This window comes from Panthera uncia, chromosome A2 (genome assembly GCF_023721935.1).
Source record: "Panthera uncia isolate 11264 chromosome A2, Puncia_PCG_1.0, whole genome shotgun sequence".
Classification (NCBI taxonomy): Eukaryota; Metazoa; Chordata; class Mammalia; order Carnivora; family Felidae; genus Panthera; species Panthera uncia.
The window spans coordinates 143,334,843-143,357,606 of NC_064816.1; the positions used below are offsets into that span (position 1 = coordinate 143,334,843).

Below are 22,764 nucleotides of genomic sequence, written 5' to 3' on the forward strand. Positions count from 1 at the left end.
TTTGCATCTCAACAAAATAGGGACTCTGCCATGCTCAGCAGCTTCACCTGCAGGCCCAACTGCATACCAGGTAGAGTTCTCAACAGTCCATGAAGTCCTGCCCAGAAAGGCCAAAAGGCTAGCAGCAGCCCTTAAGACCAAAGAATGAGATCCCCCAGGGAGAAGGATTTCTGCCTCCAGACTGCCACATCAACACTCCCCTGGGTCTCCAGTCTGCCTCCCCCGCCCTGAAGATTCTGGTTTATACCTTTTTCCTTTGTTTTATTTCTTAAATTCCACATATGAGTGAAATCATATGGTATTTGTCTTCTCTAACTTGTTTTGCTAGCATTATACTCTCTAGATCCATCCATGTCATAACAAATGGCAAAATATCATTCTTTTTTGTGGCTGAATAATATTCCACCATATATATAAATAAATACAGAAGTGAGATTACTGGACTATAGGGTAGTTCTATTTTTAATTTTTTGAGGAACCTCCATACTGTTTTCCACAATGGCTGCACCAGTTTGCATTCCCACCAACAGTGCATGAGGGTTCTTTTTCTCCACATCCTTAACAACACTTGTTTCTTGAATTTTTAATTTTAGCCATTCTGACGGGTATGAGGGGATATCTCATTGTGGTTTTGATTTGCATTTCCCTGATGATGAGTAATGTTAAGCATTTTTTCATGTGTCTGTTGGCCATCTGGATGTCTTCTTGGGAGAATGTCTATTTAGGCCTTTAGTCCATTTCTTACTTGCATTTTTTTTTTTTTTTTTTTTTTTTTGGTGTTGAGTGGTATAAGTTGATTACATATTTTGGATACTCACCCTTTATTAGATTAGTCATTTGCAAATATCTTACCCCATTCAGTAAGTTATCTTTTAGTTTTGTTGGTTCTGCTGTGCAGAAGCTTTTTGATGTAGTCCCAATAGTTTATTTGCCTCAGGAAACATATATCTAGACAGATGTTGTTACAGACATATATCTAGACAGATGTTGTTACAGATGATGTCAGAGAAATTACTGCCTGTGTTCTCATACAGGATTTTATGGTTTCAGGTCTCACAGTTAGGTCTGTAATCCATTTTGAGTTTATTTTTGTGTATGGTTATAAGGAAGTGGTCCAGTTTCATTCTTTTGTCTATGGCTGTCCAGTTTTCCCAGCACCATTTGTTGAAGAGACTGTCTTCCTCTCATTGCATATTCTCACCTCCTCTGTTAAAGATTAATTGACCATGTAATCATGGTTTGATTTCTGGGCTTTCTATTCTGTTCCATTGATCTATGTGTCTATTTTTGTGCCAGTACCATATTGTTTTGAGGACTACAGCTTTGTAATATAACTTGAAGTCTGGAATTGTGATGCCTCCAGCTTTGTTGTTCTTTTTCAGGATTGTTTTGGCTATTCAGCAACTTTTGTGGTTCCATACAAATTTTAGCGTTGTTTTCTCTAGTTCTGTGAAAAATTGTGTTGTTATTTTCACAGGGATTGCATTAAATCTGTAGATTGCTTTGGGTAGTATAGACATTTTAACAATATTTGTTCTTCTGATCCATGATCATGCAATGTCTTTCCGTTTATGCCATCTTCAATTTCTTTCATCCATGTTTTAGTTTCCAGAGTACAGGTCTTTCACCTCTTTTGGTTAAATTTATTTCTAGGTATTTTAAGTGTGGTGCAGTTTTTAAACATGTTTTCAAAAACAATGTCATCTGACCCAATTATCAAAGTTGTTCAAACTCAAACATAAAAGTAAAAATTCCCTGAATGACAAAACACTCCATAGATATAAGGTGGCACGCACGTGCACACACGATCAAGAGGCCGAATTACAGCATGAAATACGGAGTTCACTATTTTTATTCATTTTGGTTAACTCCTCTCTTTCCCTAATCTGCAAGTATTTCAGGCCTCAGCATTAAGCATGATATATACCAATTAGTCCTACCAACATGTAAAGGCCATTAGGGAAGGGATTTCTCTTTTTGTATGTTTTGATATATCCCCAGTATATAGACTACAGTGCAGAGCACAGAGTAGGCTCTCAATAAATAATTCTTGAATAAAGAGAAATGCAGATGGAACACACATACCTACAGACAGATCTACACATGAGATAAAGAAAACGTTCACTCTTGATCAACCCATGAGCATTGGTTGTGATAGGCAAGTTATGTTTTAAATTATAAGAGCTTTATAAAAATTCCACATGAGTACAATAAAATGTCGTTATAATCATGGAATGAGGTCTATCAATGATCATTATTCAATTACCATATATCTGCCTCTGTTCAGGGTAAAACAGAAGCCAGTGACATTTATTCACTACCAAAGTCGTTCTAACGGTGGCCTTGAATAACCGACAAATAATATGGACCTTTCCCCCATTATTTAAGAGTGACTAGGGCATAAGGTACCTGTTTCATAGTCTAGGAAGTTATATTCATCTTTGTCATTTAAGAGACTTATGTCTCTTAAATGAGGAGGTAGGCAAATGGGCCACTTAGAAAACCACCACATAAGGAGGAGAGACAGAGGTTACTGGGTGGCTCAGGTGGTTAAGCATCTAGCTCTTGATTTTGGCTTAGGTCATAATCTCACAGTTCGTGAGATCGAGCCCCAATCGAGCTCTGCAATGACAGCTCGGAGTATGCTAGGGATTCTGATTCTCTCTCTCTCTCTCTCTCTCTCTTACTCTATCCCTCCCTGACTTGCATGCACATGCTCACTTGCTCTCTCTCTCTCAAAATAAATAAAAATTTTTAAAAAATAAATAAAATAAAGGAGAGACAGAAGAGGTGATACAAAGATAAACGTGCATTCCCCTAGCTCTGTTGAAGAGTGATCTATCCTGGCCTTCTTATTCTCTGGCCTGCAATCTTCACAGCCTACCTGGAAATCACCACTGAAGATGATGAAAAACATCCCAGACAGGAAAACTAGAGATAGTGGAAACTGAGCTCACTGTCACTTTATCCCTAAGAGGCCTGGGCCTCTTTCTTCACAAATAGGAGGTTAGGTAGGGTGATTTCTATAGTTTCTTTAAGTTGTAACAAGAAGTACAGTGATCGTGCGAGACAATTTCACCTCTATCTGCACCAAGGCTGACTGGCCACTAAGACCGGGGGAAGGAAGGAGACAGAGCGCCATACAGCAGGTTCTAGGCAAAAGTGTGCAGTGGGCTGCAGCTCTGAATTGATGAGGTTCTCCCATCACAGGGCATGCCTTGCCGAGCACATCTCTCAATTTCCTTTCTTCAGGGACATGGCACAAGGGCTATTAACAGGACTGGCATCAGGATACCTGTCAAAGGCCCCAGGTAAGGAATTAATTACCTGGGTGAACTTACTATTGCACGTTTCAAAATCCAGTTTGCTGACCGCCTCGGAAGTTTACAGAGACTTACAAATGAACTAAAAGGCCAAATTATTGCTTTCAAGTAAGAATTACGTCTGCCAAAAAGAACACACATGTGGGACCTCTGGCCAAGGCATGCTCTTTCTGCAGGCCATCTATGTGGACACTGGAAAGTTACCTGAAAAGCTTTATGACCTGGAAGTGTGCTGGCATGATGCTATGACAACTTGCTCGAAGTATCTCCACAAAAGGCAGGCATCCACCAGCACCAGACAAATGCAGACCAGGGCTGGGGTGGGAAGGACACAGCTTTTCTTGTCTTTTTGAGTCTTCTCTTTCCTTCCATTTATAGAACTCTTTCAAAAGCAATTCGTTAGGGGAGCCTGGGTGGCTCAGTCGGTTAAGCATCCGACTTCGGCTCAGGTCACAATCTCATGGTCCATGAGTTCGAGCCCCACGTCGGGCTCTGTGCTGACGGCTCGGAGCCTGGAACCTGCTTCTGATTCTGTGTCTCCCACTCTCTCTGCCCCTCCCCCACTCATGCTCTGTCTCTCTCTGTCTCAAAAATAAATAAACATTAAAAAAAAAGCAGTTCAGGGGCGCCTGGGTGGCGCAGTCGGTTAAGCATCCGACTTCAGCCAGGTCACGATCTCGCGGTCCGTGAGTTCGAGCCCCACGTCAGGCTCTGGGCTGATGGCTCGGAGCCTGGAGCCTGTTTCCGATTCTGTGTCTCCCTCTCTCTCTGCCCCTCCCCCCGTTCATGCTCTGTCTCTCTCTGTCCCAAAAATAAATAAAAAACGTTGAAAAAAAAAAAAAAAGCAGTTCATTAATGACTGAAGAGATCTTTTTTTAAAAACTGTATATAATAAACACATATTCAATTCAGAGAATCAGATAAACACAAAAAGTGTTTTAAACATAGAAAAAATCAAAAAGAAAATATCCTATAGCAAGCTGTCTGCGCAGATACAGATTAGAAAGAGCATGAGGACTTGTATGGTATTAAATATCATATTGTAAACATGTCCCATGATATTAAAGATCTTTTGAAACTTTATTTTGAAGACTGAAAAATAAAAATTGACACATTCTTTCTTTAGACATGTTAATGTATTCCATCAGTGACAAGCAAGTTTTACTCTACAGTCACTCAAAATATGTTCTGAACTTTATTATAAGACAACTAACTATTCCTCCTTTATTTCTAAGCTACTATACTGCAGTCTCTAACTACAGAAAAGACCTCCTAAAATGAAAGCACCCCATCCTTAGAAACTTTAAGCTTTATAAGATCTCCAGACTGACAAGGTGGCGATATGACAAACGCCTCATCACGACAGCTGGGAGAGGAGGAGGAGTGCCAGTGCCCCTATCCCAGATATCAACTAGCATCCTTTTTCCCAGGCATCACACGTGCATATCAACGGTAGTCTTGCCAAAGTAAACACCCCCGCACTTTCCTCCCTTGCTTCTATCTGGAGAGAGAGAGAAATAAGAGGGAGAAACAGAGAAGAGGGTAAGGCCATGCCAAGTCAATGAAAAGTATATTTTGTAGACATATAACCTGGCAATAGCATCAAATCACATCATTACTCCACCTACATGCAGGATGAAGCTCTAAGCCCCCAATTAAGTTAGGCTCACATGACAAAACCTTTTCAACCTCCTGCAATTACACAATACAAAGCAGAAGAAAAGCTCCAGAAGACTTGTACCAAACTGTGGCCACCATAAGAACATTCCCTCGTGCACAGTTGGCTTTTACTTGCTTGTGTCCCATTTTCAGGGACATGGGGACAGAAATGTCTTTTGTGCAGCTTCTCTAGGATGACAGACATTAATAGAAATGCATGGATGGATTTACAGCTGGCATGGATCAATTTCTAGTTATTTTACAATTATTGACTGGGGAACTCAAAGAGGCCTTGCTACCTGCCAGACAAAAAGCTAAACCCACCCCTTTATAAATCTTGAGGAAAAAAACAAAGAAACATGAAAACTGATGTATTCTGGAAAGAGCGCATGCCAAGACAAAATTATAACCAACTCAAAGCTGAGAATCGAGTAACAAACACACCTCCAGAACAGAGCTGGAGAAACTCGCCGGCTTGGCAAGTTATCCTTACTGCCGCAACCTTTGCTGCGACTGGAAGTGACGGCAGGCTTTTTCACTTCAAGTAAAAGACTTCTGTCAGGGTGAACATATTTTAATCCACCACATGCATTTGTACCATGTCATTTACAAAGACAAAACCTGACTACTTCATGAGCCTGCCTTTGTTGTGTCACTCCACGGGCCTGGTGTACATGTTCCCAAGGCTCACAGAAGAAAAAAAATACTGTGTGTTTGTGTGTGTGTGTGTGTGTGTGTGTGTGTATGAAGTATATATAAAGAGAGGAGAGGGGAAGAGAGGGTGGGGGAAGCAACAGTGTAATATACATGCAGAGCATATGTACAGCTATACATACATCTTGGAAATGGTGATCTACAAGATGGAGATACATGGTTAAAATATGCTGCATTCTAAAGGAGGAGGGAATTTAATTTTTTTTTTAACGTTTATTTATTTTTGAGACAGAGAGAGACAGAGCATGAGCAGGGGTGGGGCTGAGAAAGAGGGAGACACAGAATCTGAAGCAGGCTCCAGGCTCCGAGCTGTCAGCACAGAGCCCGATGCGGGGCTCGAACTCACGGACCGCGAGATGGTGACCTGAGCCGAAGTCAGACACTTAACCGCCTGAGCCACCCAGGTGCCCCAAAAAGAGGATGGTATTTAGATCTTGTTCTTTTTGATGGATGCCTTCAGGGTTGGAACTCAGCAAATTTCTTTACAATATACTGAGTTCCTCAAGGAGTTAAAAAAAAATTTGAAGCATCCATACATTCTCCTGTCACCTATGTATAACAGAGAATGATGGGAACATTCTAGAGATAACATGGAAAGGCAGGGAGGAGTTGGAAAAGAAAAATTATGCCTCAAATGGGCAAGGCAGAGATACAATGCTCATACTAGAAAATTAACAAATGATTTTTAGTGAGCTGAAGAAATAGGTGGGAAATAAATGGAAAATACAGTAAGCATTTAAAAAGATGAATCTTTAGGGGTGCATGGGTGGCTCAGTGGATTGAGCATGAGCATCTGCTTAGGCTCCAGCCATGGTCTCGCAGGTGGTGAGTTCAAACCCTACATCAGATGCAGGGCTCAATCTCACAACCCTGAGATCATGACCTGAGCCAAAATCAAGAGTCTGACACTTAACCGACTGAGCCACCTGGCCACCCATTGACCCTTTCAATACAGTGACTGCTAACAGCATTTACACCACTGCCTATGACTAAACCACTTCTACTAATCAGAGTTAAGTTTTCAATAACAAAAATCCAATTTAACTAAGAAAATAGAGGCTTTCAACTTTAACTATTTTTCTTTTTTTAAAATGGGTTTTTTTTAATAACTAAAGAAAATTAAAATAGATGTGACTCTTGGAATTGGTAACCTATTCATAAGCAAAATTATTTTATGAAAAGTCAATTTATAAGCATATAGAACTTTGCACTCTCTTAGAACTCGTGTATTTATATATTTATTCATCAAGGTAAAAGACTTGAAAGAAAAGTGCATTAACGACCTTGTCCTCATTTTAAACAGATAGAAACAAAGGGCACAAAGAAAAAAAGCAATTTGCCTAAAATTACCTGGAGCAGTACTTGAGGGAGTGGAAGGGGGGACAGAGAGAAGTCTATTCCAGATAAAAATATTGTTCAAAAAACTGTAGAAAAATAAGAGTTTACTCTCTAACAGTTTTTAATGATACAACATGGATGCCTGCTACATTTCAAAGACACAGAATCAACACAGATGCTGGTGAAAGCATTTACGTTGTTTTCATTTTGGTTCATGAAAAGAAAATACCCAAAACAATTGAATCTTTACCCACAACATAGAATATTAATCTATATGTCTGAATAAAACCCCTCACTTATCATTTTCTGCCCATTCTACCACCATCTTTGTAAAACTCTAACAATAACAGCAAGAATTCATAAATTGAAATTAACACAGAATTCATGTAGATCCCGTTGTTCGTAAATCATGCTTAAAATGTCTTAAGATATGACAACAAAATGCAGTATATGATCCTGGGATGTATCCTGTTCCAGGAGGAAACATTACTATGAACATTATTGGCATCTGGATTAAAGAGTAAACTACTGCAGGGGCCTCTAGGTGGTTCAGTTAGTTAAGTGTTCGACTTTGGCTCAGGTCATGATCTCAACAGTTTGTTAAGTTCGAGCAACGCCTCAGGCTCCATGCTGACAGCTCAGAGCCTGGAACCTGCTGCGGATTATGTCTCCCTCTCTCTCCTCCCCACCCCCATTTGTGCTCTGTCTTTGTCTCTCAAAAATGAATAAACGTTTAAAAAAAATTTTTTTTAAGATAAAACTATTGCATTAATGCTAGATGTCCTGTTTTTGACAACTGTTCTTGGTTATGTAAGAAACAATACATAAAAATAATTTATTTTTGAAGGAGAGACAGTGCAAGTAGGGGAGGGGCAGAGAGAGAGAGAAACACAGAATCCAAAGCAGTCTCCAGGCTCCGAGCTGTCAGCACAGAGCCCGACGTGGGGCTCGAACCCATGAACAGCGAGATAATGACTGGAGCAAAAGTCAGACACTTAACCAACTGAGCCACCCAGGCACCCGAAGAAACACGCTAATTTTTAAAGGGCAGAAGTGTTAAGGGGCAAATTAGCATGACGTATGCAACCCATGCTAAATGGTTCGGTATGTGTGCGGGCACGCATAGAAAGAGACAGAATGATAATCCATGTGTGCTAGATGGATCTGAGTAAAGTTCTTTGTTCTTAGGAAATTTCTGAAACTTAAAAATTTAAAATAAAAAATTTAAGAAAATAATTTTGAAATTAAAATTTCTTGTAGTGTCTACAAAATACCTTTACCGTGTGCAACACAAAGTATACACACCTACATGCAAGAACATCATCTAGCCCTGCTTATGTTCAGGTTTTAATTTTACAACACACAGTAAAAATCAGTTACTGGCTCTTTCCTGTCCTTCTACCATAGCTGTGAGGGAAAAGCCTACTTTTAGGAAAAAGACTAATTTTTCTATTACATTAATTAACCTGCTATGAACAAGAAATATTCTTGGGATCATTAATTAAGTTGAAAACTGCATTAATGGTTATATAACTACATCCCCAATTTGTTTCTTTTTTTTTTTTTAATTTTACAAATCTCCAAAATGGTCAATGACATAGTTTTTTTCAACTCTATTCAGAGTCTGACTTTTACAGGGAAAACCTGTGGAATACCTTCACTTTAAATTTCTCATAAAGTTCAGTAAAACATAAAACATACAATTCACTAAATCCACTGCAGGAGTAAAGTGGACATATATTACTGTGAATACATACATATATTATTGTGAATATATTACATTTAATCTTAAATATAATCTAGGGGTACCTGGGTGGCTCAGTCAGTTGGGCATCCAACCCATGATTTCAGCTCAGGTCATGAACTCACAGTTCGTGGGCACAAGCCCCACGTCGGGCTCTGTGCTGATAGCACAGACCCTGCTTGGGATTCATTCTTTCTCCCTTCCTCCCTCCCTCCCTCTCTCTTTCTCTCTCTCTCTCTCTCTCTCTCTCTCTCTCTCAAAATAAATAAACATTTTTTTAAAAATCTGCAGCAAGCCTATCTCTATTCTCAACAAGAATCCTGCTACATTAACACATCTTTATTGTCCAAAGTAGAAAAATAATCAATTCATCTCTTACCTCCCCTGCAAATAGTTTACCTTGCACATAAAAAAAGAAAGTTTCTTCCTTTATATATTGGTGATCTTCTGAGGGCAAAGAAATGGATAATTGCTACAAACCTGGTCCTTTTCTATCCATATCAATCACCTCTCTCCAAATACAACATAATAGAGCAAACATTTTTTAATAAGTACACTTGAAAATAACTTTATGAAAATATACAATAATATTTCATTTAACCAGTATCCTTTGCATTGTTGACATTCACAGGTGAGAAATTTTTTTGGAATACTGAAATTTACAACCTGACAGGCCGAAACTTTTCAACTCAAAATAATTTAGAAGGAAACTTTAGTTCTAATATGAATTCGTCCATTCCTTGTCCTTAAATAGATTATGCTTAATCTCTGGTAGTGTTGCAATAATGAATACATTATTTCATTAAGCAATACCACACAAGGCCTGCTAGAGTGGCCAGGGCTGCCTGCCTTCATGTTCCTTCTCCATGAGTATAGTATGCCCATCATGCTGTGTTATTTTTACTTCCTGCATGTACTCACCATATGTATGACGTTTTCATGTCTTTTTTATGCCTCCAGTAATTTCTCCTTTGTCCATTCACCTAACCCTAAAAGTCCCCTTACTCTTTCAAATATTGTTGGTAAAAGCACTATAGGTTAAGAACTCGATAATAACAAAATTTGCTAAATTGTGCCCCAACTAAGATCACCCAGGCAGTGGGGACCTAATTTGCAGCTCACTCCCTGTGCAACCTTTAAGTTGACAGTCTCTTTGAACAGTTCTCTTATCATTTGTAACAGGAATGATAGAAGTCCTGCCCATTTCAGGACCAACCAATTATCAACACCAAATAAGACACTGGACTTGGAAACTCTTTGTTAAATGAAAAGCGCTAAAAACAAGTTATCAACTATTTTCATTGTGATGCTGGTTATCAACAAAACTCATGAGGGATACAGCACTACCTAGAAACGTTCTGTGGGTTTCCAAGTGTTTTGGGTTTGGAGCTATAGTTCCAGGCATTCAGTTAGCTACGTTTCTGAGAATCAGCCTAAAGAAATGTTAAAGGATTATATTTAGTGCTTAAGCAGAAAATGTATACAAATAGGTCTGTAATCGCCAATAAAACTAGCCCTGAGACACTGACCGGTGTCTCAAGAGAATACTAAACACAATCTAGAATTAAATTTATAGTCAGTGTTTTAAACAGGCAGAGGATATTTAAACACAGAGTTAAGTATGTAACTTTGTAGTCATTTATCATAAAAGATGGGCAAATGAGAAGTTAGCTAGAAAACTCCTCTAAACTTTTAATCTCATCAACAAATTTCTATGACAATGAAAACATCTGATGAGTTTGCCACAAGTAATCATGAATTATTGGTGCTGATCATTCCATTACATTTTTTTGAAAATAGCCTGGTGCCATCTGAGTAAATCATATTCTGCCCAGGGCTATGTAGCTTACCTCGAATTATTTCAGAATCATCTAAAATGACTCATTTTTCTATTAAAATGATGAATGGGCTAAATGAGGTATGTAATAAATACTGCAGGTTTGTAAACAGATTCCCGCTCTCTGGAGAATGGAGGCCTTACTTCATTTGGTAATTCTGCCCCTCGGTATTTTCAGGAGAAGTCATCCTTAAAATATAGTTAGTAAAGAAAAGAGTGGAGAGAGTCACATTGGAACAAAATGTTGAATGTCTTTCTGGTTAACGGAATAACCCCAGGCTACGTGGAAATAAACCTTCCCACACCCAAAAGCAGGGCATAGTTTAAAACATCAAGAAACTCAGAAAGAACATAATTCAGTCCCATTTAGGAATCACATCTAAGCAATAAAATCAGGGATACATAAAAGAAATAAATATAGAGTGGTTCAAGAATGCGTAACATTGTGAAAATTTCAATGTCCAAAACCCAAAAATGAAACAGATCTCATTGCACACAGTATGTCACAGAGTAAGCATCACTGCTATTCGATTCACTGCTGAATTCACTAAGTCACAGGTCTGCCCACAATGGGTTGAAAGCAATTCTCCAAAGCCGACATCAGAACTGGCAGCTTTGGGACTTGCCATGAAGACAAACTGAAAAGACTGTTGGTAAACAAAAAGGAGCACATTTGTCTTACAGTCTCATTCACAACATAATGTGCAAAAATCTTACTTGGGATTTGTAAGGACTGACAGACTTCGTTATACTTATGTTAAACTTTTAATTTGTTAAAGGTTAAACCTCACACCGAGGGCCATATTTCTTGGCCTCTTCAGCAGGAAATGAGATTATGATGTCAGTTCGATAAAATTCCAAGGCCCTAATGACCGTTCATTTCAGACCAGGCAGTGAAGCAAATAAGTTAACCATAAATGCCAGATCATTATAAAGAGATGGAATCATAACCAGCCCTTTGCACCTTAGTTACCTATGGATTTTTACTCAGTGCTCTCCATACCTCACCTTGACACCCATAATGACCCACCTGATAGGACATCAATAAGCTATTGATGGCAGGACTACCACATAGGATACCACTCGACACGAGCTGCCCTCAGCCAGCCAGCTTGCAAGCAACTTGACGCACTTTTTTCAGGACGTTTCGAATGGAAATCTGACAGCACATTCTAAGCAGAGTTGCTCCTCACGGTGGTCTTTTAATACAACTAGTTGTAAGCAAGAACATCAACAGCATTATTCTCAACTGTGCTATTTCTTCTCTAATCACTTTGTCAACAAGGTCACACAGGTAGTTCCTCGGACAAAAGCAACACGAGCAAACTGTGGTCACCTGTACAATGTGTCCACTGGACGGCTTCACCGTCCCTGACAGTGAGATTTAATCTCCACTGCGCGAAGAACACTCAGCCATTCTCTGCTCCAGGCCCCACGGTATCTGCTGAGCATGCATGCCTCTCTAAGGCTACTTGGTAATGCTGAGATCCCAGGTATTCCTGTAAAGCTGGATGAGGACAGGGTTTGACTAGGTACATTGAGAAGCATATTCATCTGGTTAACCTTTCAGTATGTAAGTTAATACTGAAATCTGTAATAACAGTCCTATTCTCTCTCTGGGCTCTTAACATAAGGCTAGGCTGGCAAACTGAGACAAAACGTCTTTCTCCTTTTCCACCGCAGGAGCAAATAAACACACCTGAAGCTGCCCTACCTTTCCATGGGATATTTCACGAACAATCTCTTCACAGGGCTCTGTGCACTCCCGCTGACAATAATAATGCTGCTTTACACACAGAAAGTAAGGACCATATGGTAACAAAGAACAAAGGGCGATGGCATCCGCATGCTTTGTCCTGGCAACGATAATAGCCTGCTGATTCCAAACACACAGGAGGCAAATGTGTGCAGTACACCTTGGCTCCACCAGTCTTGAGGGATAATGCCCTTTAAACTTCCTGTTAAGAGAGTAACTGAGACTTGTAGATGGATCCCTGGTCCCATTCTCACCAATAAGGCTGAGGAAAATATCTTCTACCGACATGGCTTAGATCCCTCAAACATCAAGTAGAAATTCTATATTTAAATCGTCTTCAAAAGCAAAAGCTCAAAATCATTAACTTCATTTTTGGCATTGAAAGCAAATTAATACGCCACGCATGTCAAAACATTTTGGGCTTGGCGTCTTTTGCAAGAAAACCAGCACACAGTATATATAACCAGAGGGAACACATCAATAGAGATTATAATCGAAGCACTAAATTGCACCCAAAAAACTGCAACAGTTTTTTTTAAAGTATATTTAAGAGCCCAAGAACCCAGCAAAGCTGCTGCAACACGGCAATGTGGCTCACCTGGTTAATCTTAACGACACTAAAAGCCCTGAGTGATCAGCCTTACTGTTCTATTACAGAGAATTTGAGCAAGAGCCATGCTGATCATTTTGATCATTTCAAAATGACAATCCCAACTGCATCCTTTGGCCTTGGGCAGAACCTCACTTATATTTGGGCAGTGTTGGTATTCTTATCTACTTCTTTTAATTTAGTCATTTTCCTCCATACCCCAAATTTCAAAACCTTTTTCTCTTTGACCATGAAATTTCAACTGTCACAGTTTGAAGCACAAACAAAACATAGAACTGAAAAGCACACAGCACAAAATTAATCAATTCTTTTTCTTGATTGCTTCACTGGTGCATTTCAGACAAAAAGGAAACTGGGGATAAAAAGTGACATTTTGGTGAAACAGTCACTTAAATTTAGAAAAACTAAATTTATGCATTCACCTACCCTATTTTTTTAGTGTTATTTCTTCTAAACACTACAAGGTTTTACAGATTCAAAGAAATATGACATAAGTAGAAGAAGAGTTGAAGAATGGCCCTCCCACAAGCCCTACACCTTGTAGGAGAGTCTTCAAAGAAAAGTAAGCAGATATAATTCATCTTTGCATCCCCAGCAACTAACAGTGTGTAACACATTGTAGGTGTTCAATAAATTTGCGAAAGAGGGAAGTGCAGAAAGGGACCAAATCTGACTAATGATCTCATCTAGAGTCAAACAAAATATTTAGTGCGGTATCTGAGTCCAGAATCCTCCCCAATTCCACACAGAAGTCACACTGCACAATATGCACTTAACCAAGAATGTTTTTCATTGATAGCTACTTTTTCTATTTAAAATAAGAGGATTTCTAAAAACAGAAACCTTGGAGTCACCCCTGCCACTTCTTTCAACTGTTCAAATCTAAAATCTTCTAAGTACTATCATCTAAATATCTCTTACTTGTCCTCTTTTCTCTCCATCCCCACTAGCACTGTCCAAATTCCAGCACCACCCGCCCTCAAATAGGATTAATGAAGACTTTGAACTTGTCTCTTTCCACTTACTTCCTCCTCTACTCTGTCCTGCCCACTTCACTAGGTTAAGATATCAAAATGCCTACCTAACCATTTCATTTCTCCCCTTATATGTATATGGTGCAGGGTTCCCTGGATCGCATACACAGAACTCATGATCTTAGCCCTGCCAACCTCTTGTCTCATCATTCAACACTCCCTGCCCTGGACTTCCTGCTCGGCAACTCCTTTCGGTATACCACTGGCCCCACGCCTCCATGCTTTCACCTGCAACATGAAAGCATCCCTACTCCTCAACCATACGCGCAATCCCTGCTCATTCCTCAACACACAGCTCAGGCACCAATTCCCTAAGAAGTCTTTTCTATTCTTTCCCACGCCCTCTCTCATTTTCAGGGCTTGAGTAGATTTGATTCTTCCTTTAATCAACCAACAAGTATTAATTGACTAATTCCCCTTTGCTAGGCACTTATATATTAGGCACTCAATGTGTGTTGAACAAACAAATGCTCATGTGGCAATGAGTTAAAAGTCCCTGCTTTCACAAAAGTCAGAATTCTCTCAAGAATGTAAGTAGCATGGCTCTCTAACAGAGTTAGTGCTTCTTAACATTATTTTTAATCTATCAGTCTCCCACACTATACTGTGAATTTCCTAAGAATAAGATTTTGTCTTTTTCGTTTATATACACTTGGTATGTATCTAGCCCAGTGTTTTTCACACAGTAAGCACTCACTAAAACATCCATCCAATGGGTGAAGAACACTACTGCATAATTAGAGGTATATTTATTTGACTATTTCCTTAAGTAAACTGTGGACTCTTTTAAAGTTTAGGTTAAGAAAAGAAAAAAGAAAATACTACATAGTTCTGTGTGGTAACAAAAAAATGACTAATGTTAAGTCAACAAAATTTAATAAGACAGAAAAAAGAGTGAACCAAAATTTTAATTCACATTTTAAAAAGAAATTAAATGTAATTCCAAAGTTAAAAAAGACACAACTCCCTACTCTTTAATTTTTAAAAAAAAAATCTAATGACACAGAAAATATTAGATTTATATACGTACAAGGTCTTAAAGATACACAGAATGTCAAGTTGAACTTTACAGGTTGCCTGGTGCTGTCCTTTTATTTAATCTTCATTCTTTATGGAGGGGCTTCCCTGCACTTAAGAAACACTCATTCCTATCAGTGAACTGCTTCTCTAAAGCTTCTGGGTAAAAATCAGCTAAGAGATCAGTACCAGTCAGTGAGAAGGAGAGTGAGGGGCTAGTATGGGCTTCTCGGATCTAGAGCAGCACTGAACAGCTTCTCCAGTTAAAGCAATTCTTCCTAAAGGCAAAGTCTGATCTGATCCGATTTTAAAACTTCAACAACAGGACTACCGTCTTTGCCCTTCAAAGAGCTTCAGTAAAGCCAGCTGCTACAACTGTGGGAAGAGAAGCCTGGACGGAGACAGCAATCTAAATGTCAACTGTCAGCGGGTAGAGGCAAACGGGGACTGGGGAAGGAGTTCGTTTTATTTCACGGTACCAATATCCCATCAGTTTTGTTTCTTTTTTCCTAGCTCTCCTGAAAGACAGCTTTCCAATTCCTTCAAACATGTGAAACCCAACCTTTACTTTCTTACTGGCTGCAACATCCGGGCTCTAAATAAAGAGGAACAAAATCAATGTTTGATCACCATTCCACGAGTCTCACATGTTAGGGTGAAGAACGGCCGCAACTGGGGCCCAGCACTCACAGCAGAAACATGCTAACATTCTGGAAGTGACTCTCACAGGAATAACGGGTGTTGGGGATGCCTACTTCTCCAGCTGAGAATCAAAGTACTAAAGGACAACATTAGACTTAAATCACTTAAATCCTGTTTTATAAGTTGCTAGATTGTAGAATCTAGAAACTGGACTGTAGACGTATGGGGGAAAAGGAAGAATAAACTTTATACCCTCTAAATATTACACGTGCACTGATGTTTATTTTCTTTAGAATCTTTTTTAAGTCTTTATTTGTGGTAATATACACATAACATAAAATCTGCCATCTTAACCATTTAGAAGTGAAGAGTTCAGCAAAAGGACATTAACATTGTTATTCAACCCATCTCCAGAACTGTTTTCATCTTGCAAAACCGAAACTCCATACCCATGAAAAAGTGCTCCATTTCTCCCTCCCCACAACCCAGGACAACCACCCTTCCAGAATTTCTCTCTATAGATCTGACTCCTCTAGACACTTCATGTAAGTGGAGTCGCACAGTATTTGTCTTTTTGTGACTGGATTATTTCACTCACCATAATTTCCTCAAGGTTCATCTATGTTGCACTGTGTCAGAATTCCCTTCCTTTTTAAAGCTGAATAACATGCCACTGTAAGTCCATACCACATTTTGTTTATGCATGCATCTACTCACATACACTTGGGTTGTTTCCACTTTTTGCCTGTTATGAATAATGTTGCTATGTACAAATATCTCTTTGAGACCCTGCTTTCAAATCTTTTAGATAAATACCCAGATGTGGGATGGCTGAATCATATGGTAATTCTATTTTTAATTTTTTGAGTAACTGCCATAATGTTTTCCATAGTGGCTATATCATTTTACATTCCCACAACATCCTTGCCAATACTTGTTATTGTAGGTTTTTTTGATAGCAGCCATCCTAACGAGTATGAGACAGACAGTTCCTTAGTAATTTGTACATTTTCCAAATTTTCTATAATGTCCCTGTATTATCTTATTAGAAGAAAATGCTGTGAAATGCAGTCATCAATCATTAAAAGTGATCACACAAATACATACTTATGAATACAGAATGATCTTTACATATAGTCTAAATTGTTTTAATGTGCAGGTTACTGTAAGAGTTATATGAGACTATGTATGCCATCACCTATGTTTGGGGAACTACATATAAATATATTAATATAAATGTTTTATACAGACTTAGTGGAATGTGGAAAGGAATACAAAAATAATAAACCAGAATATTAACAGTAATTGTCTCTGGATAGTGTTAATCCAAGTGATCTCAATATTTTTCTATTTACTTTCTGACTTTTATCCAATGAATATGCATGCCTTCTAAAATGAATAACAACAATACAGGGGGGTTAACCTCGTATCAGGTAGCTAGATTGCTATGGGCAGCCATGTTGCTGTGGCCATGAACTACCACTCAAATCTCTAAGAACACTCAAGCCAGGACAGATCGACTATAATCCTCTTGTATAAATTCCACTTTTAGTCCCTAAGTGCTGTGAGGGCTCTGTTTTGGCTAATATTATGATAGGTGCCAAAATCTGGAAGATACTATAAGTTGTTATCTATACCCTATAACCCCAGAATCAAGAAAGAAGAGACCTACAAAACAGTCTGACCCTGGACATTTCTTTCTTGGGCCATCACTTCTGTTCTGGCTTCACTGTCTACCCATTTAGCCTGGACCTTGGGTTAGTCTTTGGAGAAATGGATTCATTACACATCGGCTTCCTTTTATTTTCTCTAATGGCATGTGGTCATAGCAGTTGGCCTCTCAAAGAAAGGACCAAGGGAAAAAATATGAGAGAACACAAAGTGACCCTTTTCTTATCAATTTTTCAACAGTTCTCAATGGCCTGCTGAACAAGGGACATCCCCCTCAGTTCTGCAATCAAAGTTCTCCAATATAGTCTCATTTTACTTCTCCACTGATTTCCCAACTGTACTCCAATGAACACTAGTGGTCCTGAGAAGTTACATGTGGGTTTCTAGGAAGACTGGAGTGGGCAGTAAGCTGTTGGGACACCAAATTCAACCAGAGCAGCCCCACTTTTCCCTAACAATGGAAAATCCTTTGATAAGTTATGTCGCACAGAGAAGACAGGATGTTATTTAGCCATCAAAAAGTACATTTCACAAGAACATTCACTGATATAAGAAAACGTTCATGATGGTAAATGCTATATACAGCATTATACAAATTCTTATATATTCTTATGTATACACAAATTCTTAAAGTATGTAATTGATCTAAGAATCAACATTGTCTAGAGGTGCCTGAATGGCTCCATTGATTAAGTGTCTGACTTGATTTCACCTCAGGTCATGATCTTAGGGTTGTGAGATGGAGCCCCGGGTCAGGCCCTGTGCTGAGCATGGAGCCTGCTTAAGATTCTCTTCCTCTCTCTCTCTCTCTGCCCCTCTCTCCAACCCCTCTCTTAAAAAAAAAATTGTCTAGAGGAAACACACCCCAGTGTTTGTAACTGTAATTCTTACAGTTATGTAAGAATGACAGATTTATGGGTGCCTTTTAAATTTTCCCCTATCAATAATCAATTTTTAACGTTTATATAACCTTTCCTCTCAAACTGTTTTAAAATGTTTCTTTTAAAAAAAGTATCCCTTTTCTTTAAAAATACAGTTCCCCAAAGCCTTTGCTACGCATCTTTCCCTTTCTAAAGCCCAGAAAGTGATTGATCAAAACTTACTCACCTTTGCTGGAGACTTCCCAGACTAACATCTGGTGGTTGCGAGCAGGGATAGAAACAAGATAGGCTGCTTGCCCCAGAGGTTTCAAAGACAATGAAATCAAAATCAAGGGGAAGGGGGTGGGGGCGGGGAGGGAGGCAAGCAGAGCAAACAAGCAATATCCCTTCAGGGAAGATGCATGTGCAGTGTCTCAGTGTGGATCATCACTGCAATAATTCTCAAGTTGCCTGCCTTTAAAAAGTCCTTCAAGGTTAATCTTAGCAAATTGTCAACAACTTGTAAGAGGAAAAAAAAAAAAAAAACAAACAAAAAAAAACAAAAAAACAAAAAAACAGAAAAAAAAAAATCTAAGCAAAGAGAACATGCATTTTGTCCACACTGAAAGCTGGCCAGAAGTACTTAGCTTTTCCCGAACATCAGAGATTTCCTTGTAGACAAGACATTTCTACTAAATCTTTAATACTCACCAGGTGCTTTGCCTTGGCTCGTTCTTCTTCACTTGATATCCTTTCTCGAAGAATAGCTCTGGTTAACTGCTCATTGGCAAAAGCCCTCTCTCGGTCCAGTTCTTTGCTTTGCTTAAGTCTGAAAAGACAGGAAAGGACTAACTTAGGAAAAACTATTTTACTGGTTATTAGTTAACAAAATACTTTAATAGAGAAGCAGCCAAAAATCACTCTGGCCTATAATTTATTAAAAGCACGTATATTTTCTGGGGCGCCTGAGTGGCTCAGTTAATAAGCATCTGACTTCGGCTCAGATCATGATCTCATGGTTTGTGGGTTCGAGCCCCACATCGGGTTCTGTGCTGACAACTCAGAGCCTGGAGCCTGCTTCGGATTCTAGGTCTCCATCTCTCTCTGCCCCTCCCTCACTCACTCACTCTCTCTCTCTCGGTCTCTCAAAACTAAATATTAAAAAAAAAAAAAAGTGCGTATATTTTCTATTAAGCCCCCATGCAGCCCCTACCCAAACATTTAAAATAGCAGAATTCAAATCCCGGAAAAAGTTAATTGATAGGACTATTAAACTAGTTTTACAAAGTTCTTCCTATGTAAAACTGAAATGTGTCCACCTAAAAATTCCATCCCTGGTGCCTGCCTCCTTTGTCCTCTGGAATATAAGCAGTAAGTCTAATTAACAGGCCATCTACAAGACAAATATTTGAAAGTAACCATCATCTTCCCGTCAAAACTGACTCATTCAACTGTTTGTGGAACACACACCAGCCATGGAAAGAAGCACGATGACACAGTGCTGAACAAGAAGGATGGGTCCCTGTCCTCATGGATCTTACATTACAGCAGGGAACTAAAAACATAATTAAGATGTCTTCCCTCCAGATGAATTACTCCCATTTTCCAAGGATCCTCATATGCAAAAATGGCAAGACCTTTCAACAGCAGAGGTCCTCACTTCTGGAAGGACTCCAATTTGTCCCTTAGCTCCAAACTAAATGTAACACTATGGACACAAAATAAGAAATAAGTCTAGCAAAATAAGAAAACAGAACTTCACCCTCTAAGATCTGTACAGAATACTGATTGTGTTAATGAAGCATCCGACAACACTGGGTTTATCAGTAACCTCATCACACAATTACATCATAGTCAGTTACCATCCACTAAAACCCCTCATTGTGCATGAAAAAGATAAATTACTTTGGTACCTATTTTCACCATAATGCCTGGCACATAAAGGTATTCAGTAATCAGTGAATGAGAAGATATTTCAGTCTAATCTCATGAACAAAGACTTTCTGATTGCCTTTTCTTCTTTGAGAGAATAACCCCTGTATACCATCATATCCCTAAAGGTACAAGCACTGCTTTAAAAAGAAAAGGTAAAATTGTTATGTTGGTATAAGTGAAATTCTGAATGAAATCTACTTTGTAAGTGGGAATGATGAGCACCAAATTGAATTCAATACTACTCTATCAAATTTAGTCTTAAAATGATTTTTGAAAAGAACTAAAGAAAATAAAAATCTTTGCTACTATTTTTAAACTCCCACATCATCCAGATACTCTGAAATTCTCAGAAATCAATTATAACCAAACTTGATTATAATCAATTATAATTAAAAATATAATTAGAAATTACCTTGTAAAATATATTCCAAAAAATTAAACCTGTGTGTTTTTAGGTCTTGAATAAAGACGAATAACAGAAACACATTAAAACCTACACTTTGAAAATCTCTAATGCAAAAGTAACCTCTAGAAACTTTTCCTTAAGGGCTGCCTGGGTGGCTCAGTCGGTTAAGCGTCCAAGTTTGGCTCAGGTCATGATCTCACAATTTGTGGGTTCAAGCCTCACCTTGGGCTCTGAGCTGAAAGCTTGGAGCCTGGAGCCTGGAGCCTGCTTCGGATTCTGTGTCTCCCTCTCTCTCTGCCCCTTCCCCCACTTGTGCTCTCTCTCTCTCACTTAAAAAATAAATAAACATTAAAAAAAAAAATTAGGAACTTCTCCTGAAACAGTAAGTACAATCACACTGACACAAATCAAATTTCTCCATACTATTTCACAGTGAGTTCAGCAACATCAATGATACCAATACAGTAACTCAGTGGACCTGAATAATCGAAAAAGAACACCAATAATGTGAAGTCTTGTCACTTCCAAGCAGCAGTTCCAAAAGTATCCATAAATGAGCAGCAGTGGCAGCACCCATGGGAAATTGTGAGAAATGCAAATACTTGGACACCACTCACATCTACTGAATTAGAAAGTCTGGGGGTAGTGTCTCCAAACTGCCTTTTCATAAGCCCTCCAGGTGATTCTAATGCTTACTAAACCAAGAGCCACAGCCCTCAACTAGCAAAATATACTTCCACTCCCATAAATCCTGGAGGCCCTATAAAAGGAGAAGAACATCAAAAATGAAGTGGTCCTCATCAAGCTAGTGTGCCGGTCACTGCTGAGGTTACCGTTTAAGGTAACAAGATGGTGCAGTTAAATAAAGCATTTTACTGGCATGGCACCTGCATGTAAAAGATATTACCTATGTTACAAGTCAGGTGGAAACTAAAAATAATAAAAATCACCATCATGTATAGATCACCTACTCTATGCCGAGCACTGTGCTAGGGACTTTACATACATATATACAACTATTACAAAAATTACATTATTAGTTCATTAACATAAAATGAATTCTGTACAACTAGATTTTCTATCTTCTACCACATGTGGTATATATCATATTTTAAAGTAGTATTTATTTAATAATAACTGCCTACTTTTTAAAATTTAGTTTACTCACATATACCAATTTTAACTACAAATGTAGTTAAAAGGGGTTCAAGCTTAAAAGTTTTGACAAGGTAATGAAAAAGAAGCAAACTACTATGTTTGGGGTGCCCAGGTGGCTCAGTCAGTTAAGTGTCCAACTCTTGATTTTGGCTCATGAATCTCATGGTTCATGGGATCGAGTCCCACATTGGGCTCTGAGCTGACAGCACAGAAGCTACTTGGGATTCTCCTTCTCCTGTCTCTCCCCCCACTCACTCTCTCTCTCAAAATAAACTTTAAAAAAAAAAAAAAAAAGCAAAAACATATACACAACTTCAATGTTATAATAAACATAAAGGTTATCAGTTTGTAATATTTGGTACAGAGGCACAGACTTTGGAGTTGGGAGTCCTGGGTCCAGAACAAGGCTCTAGCACTTACTAGCTGAGTCAATGCTTGAGCCAACCTCCCTGGGTCTTGTTATTCTCATGAGCAAAATGAACTGCTGTAATACCTACCTTAAAGGGTTCTACATACACAAAGCACTTAGCATGATGCCTGTAATACAATAAGCACTCACCACTATTAGGGTAAGTAGCAGTATTAGTAACAGTACTCACTATGGGGTCAGGAACACAGAGAAAGCAATAGTATTCTGAAAAGAAGAAGAAAATCTCCAAGTTCGCTAAATATACCATGACTATATATAGCTTGGTCTTCTCCATCTTTGTTTCCGAGTTTTCACCACTAAGAAGTTCTGCTTTATTGTTACGACCTTCAAGAACTACCAAAGTTGAAAATGACAATGCCCTTGCAGCCCTATCCCTTCACCTGCTCCTTTGTTTCTTCCCCACTTGCCTATAAGTTCTGTAAGGGCAAGAAGGTGGTCTGTTTTTGTTCACTGCTATATTCCCGGTGCTTTTACCAGTGCCTGCCACAGAGTAAGTGCTCAACAAATACTTGTTGAATGTATGCATGCAAGAATGAGTGAGGAGCATGTTTCCAACCACAGACAAAGAAAGAAAGAAAGAAAGAAAGAAAGAAAGAAAGAAAGAAAGAAAGAAAGAAAGAAAGAAAGAAA

General features: G+C 38.8%; 1 protein-coding gene across 3 annotated transcripts in view; it reads right to left on the bottom strand.

The window, feature by feature from the left end:
* The window catches only part of CHCHD3 (coiled-coil-helix-coiled-coil-helix domain containing 3), a 287,147-nt gene that overhangs the window by 164,272 nt on the left and 100,111 nt on the right, over positions 1-22,764 (bottom strand). For all 3 annotated transcript variants that reach the window (XM_049643026.1, XM_049643028.1, XM_049643029.1), the window contains exon 4: positions 18,917-19,034. In XM_049643026.1, the coding sequence (XP_049498983.1) occupies positions 18,917-19,034 (118 nt within the window). The remainder of the gene's footprint in view (positions 1-18,916; positions 19,035-22,764) is intronic.